The following is a 12,390-nucleotide window of genomic DNA, read 5'->3' on the forward strand; positions in this document are numbered from 1 at the left end:
TCTGGAGCGTGCGCTTCGTATATAAACATGTAGTATTTTCAAACTTAGCCCTGCTTTTAACCACCAGAATAAAACGCGCTTGATTACGCAGACTCTTAGTTTTTGTTTTTATTGCAAGTTTGCTCTGCAACCAGCAGCTAATCTCAAATTTGTAGGGTCGGAGTGGAATACATTTCATCTGTTTTTGGCCACGCAACAAGCTTTCATTACCTGTAGTGGGAGTCACAAGTTAAAAAGGAACTCGTTCCTGGTACACAATAGTTGTTTTTCGGGTAACGAGTACTGTCGCGCGTTATTTGTATCCCAGCCAGCATTGCAACATGGTGCCTTACTCTGCTACTTTTCAAAATCAGATTGTGGACCAAAATGTCTACTGGAAATTTATAGTTGCTCCTTGACTCATGCAGTCACGTACAACCCTCCTTGCACCAGCAACACAACACTGAATACGACAAACGACCGAGGCTGGGATGTTTGAATCAGATCTACGAAATACAATTGAATAGTTACGGTGGCACTGTCTCAAGCACAGAGTACAAGAACATGTAATTTCTCCCTACTGATATTCTGATATTCTTCTTGCCATGTATACTTGCATCTAAGCTGTATTTACAACTATCAAATAAAATACAGCACTGAAATCAGGACGTCAGTTATATGCATACAGACTTTCGTTGTGTGTCACCAGTAGCGAATAATAGACAGCACGTGGGGAAGTGGTGTGTCTTTTACTGGAATAACAAAATTAACGGGGGCAAAAGTGAGCGGTAAAAATAGAATTTACAAAAAATTGTGCTTTTTATCCGCAAAATATTTTTGCAATACACCATGACCAAAGAAAAAAGAAAATGTCTTCAACGTTACCCATAAACGGAGAAAGTCTTGAAGTGGTTCAAAGACAAAGTGGATATGGAGTGGCTTGGATGTGGTAGTTTGAAACCCCTAAATATTCCAAAAGCCATTAAATATGAAGGGTTCAAGAGATTGGTGCACAGAGCTGTATATATATTTTCTTCAATTTGTTTTTTTATATGGCTATTTTAAAGTCGTTTTAGGGGGTCAGCTTCAATGCAAGTTTACAGTATACCGTAATTCGAATAGTTACTTTCAGAGTAATGAGCTATTTGGTGTCTGTAATGTGAGGGTTAACGCAATTACTTTTTAAATGAAATACTAGTAACTGTAACAAATTACTTTTTTTCCAGTAACGTGCTAAACACTGGTTCTGGACGGAATGCGTTTAAATCTGTTATCGGGAATACAGCGAGCAGTCATTACGCACGTAAAGGCAAAATTCAACAAGTTGAGAGGTAGGGTGAGAGGGGCGTCAATGGTCTGGGTGGCAGACAAGAGGACTGTGATGATGAAGGTTGTCTTTGCAGCCCGAGGCGAAGGAGCGCTTTGCAGGTGTGTTGGCAGCCACTTTTGCTCCACTCAAGCCCCCTTCCACAAAGACTTTTCTGCAGGAACCTATAATTATGCTATGCAATGCCGGAACGCGTTTTGCGGATGGGCGTGCGTTTATCTGACACATTTATAAAACGGTAACTTCATCCTTTAACGACGTCCCTATTTCTATCGACGGTGCGCCTAATAAACGAGTAGGTAATTTTTAGGAGTGCAAAACCTACCTTTTCAATGTGCCTGCAGCTGGGCGCCGTGTGTCGGGTTCAACATTTCCCGCAAGTTAGAGGTTCGAACGAGTGACTGACAGGCGCTCCGACAGGCAGCGGCGTACTTGACACAAGAAGACACTGAACAAGCCACCAAAGAGGCTCGATCTTCACGACAGTTACCTCTTGTATAAGCCGTTTGCTTTCGATGCTTCACGGATCAACATTAGTGTCATTGGTCGGATTTAGCTCGTCGGTTGCCATTGTCAATCCGTCAACGATCGCGAGCAGATTAGGGGCGTTGATAGGCAACATCGAGTTTGTGCATTCTTGGCACGGTAACTCCCTCTAGAGGCGAAAGGGAGGACTGTTGCCGAATATGCAAAGAGGCACTGTGGAACGAATGTCCACCAGAAAACATTTTGGTCTAAAAAATATGAACAAAAAAATAGATAGGTGATATATATATATGTATATATATATATATATATATATATATATATATATATCCGTGGCTTTTAGCGATGAGCCGGGTCCTGTCGTCCCCTCCCACCCCTCAAGAGCCGGTTCCCTTAGAGACCCATTTTTTCTCATGTGATTGGTCGATATGCGTTTTTTTTCAGCTTTTCTATGATGTTGACCATACATTTGTTGCGTGTAAAAACGTTCAAATTGTTTTGTGTTTCTTTTTTTTTTACATCTTCAAATATTTAAATTCATGTTTCATGTGTTATACAGTGAATATATGTTTTACATAGCATATTTAAAGTTTATTCAAAAACATGATAACCATAGAAATGAAGTTTGGGATTATAAAAAAAGACAAAAAAGGCACATAAATCAATACCATTGCTGAGTTGCATGGCCGTGACCGATCCTCGATCAGGACTATTATTAAAAAATAAGGAGGCGGTTAAAAGCGATTTGAAAAGCGCGGCAAAAATGCAGAGCATTTTATCATTTACCGTTTGCTGTTGCACGAGAAAGTCATTATGTCAATTACCATTTTGTTGTGTGTTTTTCAGGGATTCTGGGTTGCTTGAATTTAAAGTTGCTTTGTATAAAAAGTTCAAAGTTTAAATCAGTCAAAAGTTCACTGTAGCGTGAAAAAAAAATGCTATTATAATCAGTAGAATCCATTTTAGACTTTGGTACATTACCGCCCCCTAGCTGATGTTCCCTTATGCATGCAAAAAGCCTTGATGTCCCCAACTCAAATCTGATTGGCTAAGCCAATTTAGTGGTTCCTCTACTTCAGACCTGGGCACTCCGGTCCTGGAGGGCCATACGTCCTGCCAGATTTTGAAGTTTGCTCTTCTTTAACTCAGGTGATACAAATTATAACCTCGTTAGCAAGCTAGCAAGCGCTCGTTAACGATACTGGTGATTGGAATTACCTGTATTGGATCAGGGAAACCTCAAAAATCATGCAGAACATACGGCCCTCCAGGACCGGAGTGCCCAGGTCTGCTCTACTTAGAAATTGAACTGGTTCCAGGGTATATTGTATAATGAAATCGCTATAACTCAAAACACGTTTTCCCTTTGAAATGAATTATGGATTATAGGGAAAATACATTCCAAGGTCATCACATGCAACAAAGTACATTGTTTTTACTAATTGTATTAGAAGGCTTATAGATGACTAGAAAACCCTTTTGTCAATAAAGCTAGCACAGTTGAAAACAGTTTAGCTGGTTTGAGAGATCTATAAAACTGACATTCCTTTGAGCTAGTCGAGTACCTTGGTTGTCACATTTGTGGATGTGATTAAACTTTCCGAATGACTTTCGTATGAAACTTGACAGTCTATTCTTGTTTTCAGAAATAAAGTATATTCCATGCCAAAAATTTACAAGAAACAGAAGATCTCCAACAACGGTGTGTACTACTCCCTTCAAAGATAGGACATGGTCATGAGATCGAACCTCCTTTGTGGAGTTTGCATGTTTTCCCCGTGCTTGCGTGGGTTTTCGCCGGGCACTCTGGTTGCCTCCAACATTCCAAAAACGTGCATTTCAGGTTCATTGGCCGGTCCAAACTGTCCCTAGGTGTGAATGAGCGCACACATTGTCTGTCACTGTGTGCCCTGCGACTGGGTGGCAACCAGTTCAGGTTGTCCCCTGCCCAATGCTCGAAATTAGCTGTGATGGGCTCCAGCGCCCCTGCGACCCTACTGTGGATAAGTGGTACAGATAATGGATGTATTATTGAAATTCTTACTATTATAATCATTAAGTGTGCGAATGGTTGTACGTCTATGTGCTCCCGTCCGGGAAACAGTTCAGGGTGTGCCCTGCCCACTGCAAAAAAACGGCAGAAAATAGGCTCTGCGACCCTAGTCAAAATAAGCGGTTCTGTCAATGGAACAAGATTTTTTTTTATAATGCACAGTACTTTCAGTGCTGCTCTCAACAAGTTCTGAAATCCAGTGTTTAACACGCACTATATTTTAGAACTTAGTGTGAATGTGTGGGAACTAAACACCTCAAGCCATTGTACCTTTTTTATATTACAGTAGTAGTAGGAACTTGGATGACAATTGTTATTTGAACAGTCAAGTCTTCACACTGTTGACATTTGACGATTCGTTTGACCTTTTCCAAATGATTTGTAAACAGACAACAGGGTACGAGTGTCTGATTGGGACTGACTCACTGACATGAACTGGTTTTGCATTGCACAAGCAGTTTTACCCCATAGTTATCATATTTCTGTTTGACCTTTGAGAATCCAATTTAATATGGTGGTGAGTTTGTCGGTTATCATTTTTGGCACACCACCAGAGCCGTCAAACATGCAATGTCCATTGGTATATTTCCTCCTTGGTTCGTGTTTGTTGCCATAGATGTGTTTTGTTGTTAGCTCCTGGTTAGCCTGGCTGCTTACTGCATGTTTTTGGTTGGCCAGCCTCCCGATTTTCCACCAATGACCGCACGGTTGGCCCTCTTTAGCAGCCAGCTAGCATGACGTGTCCATTGGTTTATTACCAGTTTTTTTATTTTCGGTTATTTTCGGAATTATGTCATTATTTTGTCACATATTTTTTCGTAATTTTCTTGTCTATTTTCTAATTTATTAAGTCGTCTAATTTGATATTTGTTTTGCACTTTAGGGTTTTTTGTTGAGTAACTTGTCATATATTTGAAAAAAGAATTTTGTCCTGTATGTTGTCCTGTACTTTTTTTTGTCACTTTTTGTTTATACATATTTTGTAAATATTTTATGGTGGATTTTGCCATTTATTCCAGTCGGTAGCCTAGATGGTAGGGCGCCCGCTTCGAGACTGGGAGGTCGCTGGTTCAAGCCTCAAGTTACAACATTGATACTCATTGCCTCCCTTGCGCTCGGCATTAAGGGTTGGAATTGGGGGGTTTGGTCACCTAATGACTCCCAACACAGCAGTTGAGTCTAAAATGGCGGCGCCCTGTTTGGCTGCGGCTGCATCGGCTCGCTACAGTTTAACTGTACGGGTCAGGTGTATCGACATTTCGTTCTGTGTGCATGGTTACAAAGAATGACAATAAAAGTAAATTCTATTCTATTCTTATTGCCGGCTGGATAAGCCCCCCGTTAGCTCACCATATGTTATTTTTGCCACTTAGGCCCATTTTCGCTTTTTGCCGTTTGGTGTACCATTACTGCATTCACCTGCAACTCAACGCCTATGCATTCTCCACCAAAACTACCAAAACTTGGCCCAAAATACTCATAACCTCTTCGACTAATTAACGCATAAACCAACATGATGACTGGTTTGCAGGGTGCCAATGTTACTCGAGTGACGTTACAGCTCAGGCTGTTTTTAATATTCATTACCTCAGAAAATAAAATTATAAATAATTATATTTACAACACAAAAGACGAAAACAATTACTGTTACTGTTTAGCATGATTTATAATTTGGGTAAATCTTTAAAAATTAAAATTGTATTCCCAAAAATAGTTTGTAAACAAACCTCAGTAAAAACGCTACTAGTAATTTTAAAGCCTTATTTTAAAAAATTACCATATTGTAAACATCCATCCATCCATTATCTGCACCGCTTATCCTCAGTAGGGTTGCGGGGTTGCTGGAGCCCATCCCAGCTATTTTCGGGCAGTGGGCCAGTTGCCAGCCAGTCGCAGGGCACACAGAGACAGACAACCATTTACCCGCTCATTCATACCTATTGACAATTCTGACCGGGAAATTAACCTGACATGCATGTTTTTGGAATGTGGGAGGAAACCGGAGTCCCCGGAGGAAACCCACGCAAGCACGGGGAGAACATGCAAACTCCACACACGGGGTTCGATCTCATGACCTCAGAACTGTGTCGCACACGCGCTAACCACTGCGCCGCCGTGCCGCCCTTATCGTAAACATAAATATTAAAAATCAATGCTGTCCTATTTCCAATTTGAAACCTAAAATATAGTTAAAAGCCCTAATTTGAATATCTCGTCATAATTGAAATCTGAAGTGAAAAAAATGCCACAAACGACTACAAACATTTTTAATGTCTGAGTTGTTTAGATCCACGTATACTGCATGCCACAGTAACCTGTAAACGTGGAAGCACTTTTGGCCCCGCGTCATGCTTAGCAGCACAACACCTTGACAAGGATTTGAAATGAAGTCAAGAGAAAGAGTCACGGGGAGCCACGCCTTTTGACCATGTGCTGCATCCTGCCAGCTCCAAATGCCTTGTGGCCTCAACGCCCCGCGTTCTGCATAAAATGTGTATCAGTGGGGCAGCGCTCAAACCGGCACATGGCAAGCGCACATGTTGGCTTCTTTTACTGATCCGATGAATGCACATCACATACTTCTCCGTGTCAAGCCTCACTCCTTCCACCACCACCCACAGAAGCGCACAGAAATAAGGGTGGGCGGGTCGATACAGATTTCGATATTATTTACTGCGCGATTACTTGAATCGGATCGATACTATTGCCTTAAAATCCCAACTTTCTTCCCATTTTAACTATCACTATAATAATGTTGTTAATAGGTCCTAATATTATGCATACATTATCACTTTCTAATTTGATCCAATTATGTTTACACTTTACTTGCACGACTGACTTTATTTCCAAAATATTGTGCAATGGAAGAAATTCTAGTTGTCTTGTTGACATTGTCAAACAGTACTTGTACTTGACTCTCTTATGTTCTGAAACAGTTGTTATAGTTGAAGTATATATATATATATATATATATATATATATATATATATACAGTATATAGGCAGCACGGCGGCGCAGTGGTTAGCGCATGTGCGGCACTGTTCTACGGTCTTGGGAACCTCCTGTGTGGGTTCAAATCCAGCTGCCGGACTTACTGTGCGGAGTTTGAATGTTCTCCCCGTGCTTGCGTGGGTTTCCTCTGGGCACTCCGGTTTCCTCCCACATTCCAAAGACATGCATTTCAGGTGGATTCCAAATTGTCCCTTGGTGTGAATGAGCATTTGACAACCAGTTCAGGGTGTCCCCTGATTGCTGGGATGGGCTCCAGCACCCCCGCGACCCTACTGAGGATAAGCGGTGCAGCTAATGAGATGATATATATATATATATATATATATATATATATATATATATGTATATATATATATATATATATATATATGTCTATGGGGGCAGCACAGCGGCGCAGTGGTTAGCGCGTGTGTGGCACAGTTCTAAGATCTTGGGAACCTCCTGTCCTGTCCAGCTACCGGACTTCCTGTGCAGAGTTTGTATGTTCACCCTGTGCTTGCGTGGGTTTCCTGCGGGCACTCCGGTTTCCTCCCACATTACAAAGACATGCATTTCAGGTGGATTGGCCGGTCCAAATTGTCCCTTGGTGTGAATGAGCGAGCGAGTTGTCTGTCCCTGTGTGCCCTGCAATTGACAACCAGTTCAGGGTGTCCCCGGTTGCTGAGATGGGCTCCAGCAGCCCCGTGACCCTACTGAGGATAAGCGGTGCAGCTGATGAGATGAGATATATATATGTTTATCGAAATTATAAACTGGCACAATCGGTAAAAATTTAATTATTTAATGACAATGACATTTCAACGCAAAAAGTAGCAGACACCCGAACGATACTACCCTGTATTTACTTGGATTCGGATCGATACCAAAAATCCAAGTATCGTAACACGCAAGAGAGAGGGAATGAGATAGAGAGAGTGGGAAAGGGAGAAAGAGAGAGAGGACCTGGCGAAGTAGAAAGCGTGAGCCGGATCACCCACGCGCACACCCATGCACGCGCGAGGGCTGAAGTTGGTGACGCTCACATTTCCCACTCACCTGCAAACGTGACGGAAGTCTGTGTTTGTATCAGTGGGTGTGTATGTCACGCATGACACGCGGTTGCGTTCACTGACTCCACTTTCTTGGAAGGCACAAGAGTGTTTTGAGCCTCCCTCGTGCAAAGGCGCATCACAGTTCATCCCCAAGAAGCCGCTTCAAGTGCATGCTCCACACTCACAACACAGACGAGGCTGCACGCAGGAAAACACTTGCATCTCTTCTATTTTGATTTTTGGTCCGCTCGGCAGGTGTATTGCGACTTTTTCAGCTTTTCGTGACCAGCTTTGAACTATTTCGACTTCTCATCTCCGTGGAAGATGGACAACAGCCCAGGTGGTGGTAAGACAGAAACATTTATCTTTATAGTAATGATTGTGACGTCAGATGCTCTAGATAGTAAAATTATGTTTTAAACAAAATATCAACCAAATAACATTCTGTGGGTTCTTCACAGAAAAAGAGGCCATGGAATATAAACTTTTCTATTGTGCAGTGCACAGTCCTGAAAGATCCAAGATCACCTTAGTTTTCACAGCACTGTACCATTAGTAATATCGATGACTAACGAAAAGCCAGTACATTTTAACTCGTATCACACTATTTTTAGTCACAGTACTTAAGAAGAATGTTCATTTCTATTCTAAGAGTTGCAAGTGACAAATTTATTGTCATTGGAACATGTGAAATCCACAACAAAATTAACATTTGCCTCTGGTACCATGACTAAAGATATTGTGGTAATGAGATAAATTCTTATGCCATATCATATATTTTCTATATCACTGGTAGTCAAATAGTAAGTGTTTGACTCTTCAAATTAAATAAGAGCTTGCTCTGTCCACTCCACGCATCGGCCTGGTATTGCAGTACCTCCGGGAACGGTGCATTTGCAATGATCGCAACAAGGCTTTAGGGCTAGGACCTTAGCTTAGCCTTTTGGCTGAGAGTAAGTATCCCGGCTCTTAGGCTTTGTAGCATATAATGAACTGACCGATAGCGGATAACGGATAATGAATAACGAAGATAGATCAATAACCCTTAAAAAACCCAAAACCCCTTCAAATTAAAAGAAAAAAAGATAATTAAATTGTTTTATTGATGTTTGAAAAAAATTGTTAAAACGTCATATTGTCAGATATGACGAAATTGTGAATGTGCTTGATTGCTGTTGAGATTGTCGAGAGGGGTTGTTCAAACCTCACATTGTTTGTTTGCTGTTATTAGTGTCAATAAATTTGTTCAAACTAAAACAATGTGGTGACCCAAAAGACACACAAAAGTTATTTTATAGGTTAAAAGGAAAGTGTTTGAAAATGCTCTCTGGTACTGTTCAGGGGGTCACACCAACTGTGGAGGCAGTCCGTAGTTTGGGGACCACTGCTCTAGATAATGGGAACATGCAAACTGTCAGAGATTTTTACATCGTTTAAGAGTTGTAAGTGTGTTTGCAAATTGGACAATTTACTGACACTACTGCACACTGATCCACTTCCTGCTGAGCTCCATGAAATCAACCTACACGTGCGCCTGCAGGTTAAACCACCACTACCAGGGCGGTTCCTATGGCATGTAAAGTGGCATCGTCGATGACCCAGCAAGTCAAACCTTGGCACAGAGGGGAGAGTTTGTTTGCCGTGTCAGGGCCGCCCAAAAGGTTCTTAGTGTGGTACTGCCCTCTTTAAAACAGCATTGGGAAGTACTTCCTCAAGGTCAGACAGAGTGCATGCCCTCTGCTCCCATCTCTTTGCAAATTGATGGACAAATATTTAAGATTAAAGTGAAGATAAATTCCAGTCTAATGATTGGCAAATCATTTAAGGTGACGTATGCGAGGTAGAATATTAAAGAAAAACTACTTTTTTTCCATGGGTGTTTTTTAAGTGCTAATTACTTTCCTACATTTGCGCATATACAAAGTGTGCCACTCAGATTACATTTCGCTATGTCAAAATTTTTTGAAGCGGGGAGCTTTGGGGTGCTAAGTATCGCTACCAAGTATCCATCCATCCATCCATTATCTGCACCGCTTATCTTCAGTAGGTTCACAGGGTGCTGGAGCCCATCCCATCTATCTTTGGGCAGTGGGCAGGGGACACCCTGAACTGGTTGCCAGCCAGTCGCAGGGCACAGAGACAGACAATTTGCTTGCTCATTCACACCTAGGGACAATTTGGACCAGCCAATTAACCTGATATGCATGTCTTTGGAATGTGGGAGGAAACCGGAGTGCCCGGAGGGAACCCACCCAAGCACAGGGAGAACATGCAAACTCCACACAGGAGGTTCGATCTCATGACCTCAGAACTGTGCCGCACACGCGGTAACCACTGCTGTGCTGCCCTAATACCAAGTATCTGGTTAACCTTCAACATCCTGGCAATTGACACTGCTGACAACACTGTTTCCAATGTTGGCTGCATCTACAATTCGTAGTTAAGGATTACTAGCAAGAAGACAAAAACACATTAAATTGACTTTCTTGCAATTTTAATAGGAAAGGCGAAGTGAAGATTACCCATATGGCTAGTCTGTGACTTGTCTTAATTTTCCTAATTTGTTTGTTTTTAATATTTGTTGACTTAATTTATCCTAACCATTGTCTGTGTCTGTGTAATCAGCATTCTAGGTTGTTATGCATGGGGAAGGGAGGATTCTATTTTTACAAGATTGAATGTTTTTATGCAGTATTTTGAGCAGCAGTTTGTTTTGAGCAGCAGTTTGTTGCACGAAAAGTGCTATACAATACATACATTTATATTAGATTTTTCATTTAATGAAGTTGTCAGGACCAGAACGGAAACAGGACCTAATTGCATTACGTTTCTCGCAAGTTTTAGTAAAGGAAAGAGGAAGGGCCCACGATCCGGTGTTCGCTGGGCGCGGGAATCAAATCGCTCTCGTACTCAGATTGTAATCCGAACACGGAAGTGGATCTTCTGTACCGAGCAATGGGGGTGTCAAGGACGGAAAACCTGGTCGGTAGCCTGGGCTGGGAGAGCAAGGCGTGGTCGGGGTCTGAAACGAGTCGTAGCCGGAGACAAAAGGGAGCAGAAACAGGACAGGCGGTAGTCGGGGTCGAAAAAGACTTTTCTTGTAAAAACAGAGATTTGAAGACAGACTGAAAACAGGGGATTGGCGGGACTTGGTTCAAATAGTAACAGTGAGCCAATCAGAACCCGCGGCGGTTGGCGCCAAATGAGCGGGCACAGCTGAGTCACATCAGTTATCATGACCGAAGTATCACTTCAAAATGATATGCCATAGTTCTTTTTCATAAATGTATGAAAGTAAGTAGAGGTGGAAATTCCAAAGTTTTGTACTCAAAATATATGATTTAGTGAAAATTTCCAGAAGCACTTCTTTGGTGCTAGTTAAGGTGATTGGTTACCATTTGAGAGAGAGAATTTGCGATAACTTCCTTTAAGTGTACATTGTGTTATATTAATCACCCCCTGGAGGGAAAACAATTAATTCACAAAAAATAACAATATTGATTTGGATCATAAGCAAACGTGAATGAACTGTCACATTCATCAATTGCATACCCTGTGGGCTATGCAAGCAGTTCTAAGGGGCTGTATAACTTGGGACACTCAGGGGTGTCAAAGTTAAACGGATGGAGAGGCCAGGTAAAAAATATGTTCCAAACTGAGGGCCAGCATGATCGGTGGTTGAAAACATCTGAAATTACGCATAATTATATAATCAAGTAAACCAAATTGAACCTACTAAAACGCTAACAATATCAATACAATCAGATACCTAAAGCAGTATTTTTCGGGATCTGTCAGTAATTTTCAACGAAAGACTTATTTCCTTGACATAAAAATCTCCAACTTCATAACAATGAATGAAATAATTGTTATTATTCAGGCACCATATTCCATATTTTATCAAAGTTGGGCTAGTATCACTTGGAAGAAAAAAATGAATTTTATTATCCTTCACTTAAACTACACTTAAATAAAGTGCAAGCAGGAATAACGCACACGGATCACAACTACACAATGATTCCTGTTTAAAAATACTAAAATGCAGGACAGTCAAAATCATTTTCTTTGCGGGTCTTATCAGCGTAATGGCCGTCCTTAGAGGGGCTGTTACTTAAAAATGTAACTAAAAGAATGGTATGTAAAATAAATGTAACTACTCCTTCGTGTAAAATGTATTGCTTGTTAGAGTCACAATGAAAAAATGGCACTTCACAAATATGTTAAAAAAACTAAATACAGTAACTAAACAAAATCTTCTTGGACAATTTTAGAATCATCTATATCTCAATTCAACTCGTTATTGATATAGGAACACTGGCACGTATTAGCACTTAGCTGTAAATTTGCGCGTGTTGTATTCCAGTCATTGAAGGACATATATTGTTTTTGTTAAAGCACTCTTTTACCCTTTAGTTTTTAGACTCTTAGAAATTCTAAGCTCTTGCGGGTCACAAAAAAATAATTGACGGGCCACATTTTGCACACGGGTCATCAGATTGATA

General features: G+C 41.1%; 2 protein-coding genes across 4 annotated transcripts in view; one reads left to right on the plus strand and one right to left on the minus strand.

The window, feature by feature from the left end:
• Positions 1 to 1,919, minus strand: part of rarga (retinoic acid receptor gamma a) — an 84,046-nt gene extending 82,127 nt beyond the window's left edge. The window contains exon 1 of the mRNA XM_088331242.1: positions 1,632 to 1,919. The gene's annotated coding sequence lies outside the window, so the exon portion shown is untranslated. The remainder of the gene's footprint in view (positions 1 to 1,631) is intronic.
• nr1d4a (nuclear receptor subfamily 1, group D, member 4a) overlaps positions 1,320 to 12,390 on the plus strand; it is a 29,193-nt gene continuing 18,122 nt past the window's right edge. Inside the window, exons 1-3 of one of the 3 annotated variants that reach the window (XM_088331241.1) lie at positions 1,363 to 1,407; positions 3,439 to 3,494; positions 8,144 to 8,234. In XM_088331241.1, the coding sequence (XP_088187367.1) occupies positions 8,213 to 8,234 (22 nt within the window). In that variant the 5' untranslated portion in view covers positions 1,363 to 1,407; positions 3,439 to 3,494; positions 8,144 to 8,212. Of the gene's footprint in view, positions 1,408 to 3,438; positions 3,495 to 7,855; positions 8,235 to 12,390 lie in introns of those variants that run through there. The other 2 variants (XM_088331238.1, XM_088331239.1) reach the window with 2 other exon arrangements.

This window comes from Urocampus carinirostris, chromosome 3, assembly GCF_059441175.1.
Source record: "Urocampus carinirostris isolate Australia breed hairy pipefish chromosome 3, RoL_Ucar_1.0, whole genome shotgun sequence".
Taxonomy (NCBI): domain Eukaryota; kingdom Metazoa; phylum Chordata; class Actinopteri; order Syngnathiformes; family Syngnathidae; genus Urocampus; species Urocampus carinirostris.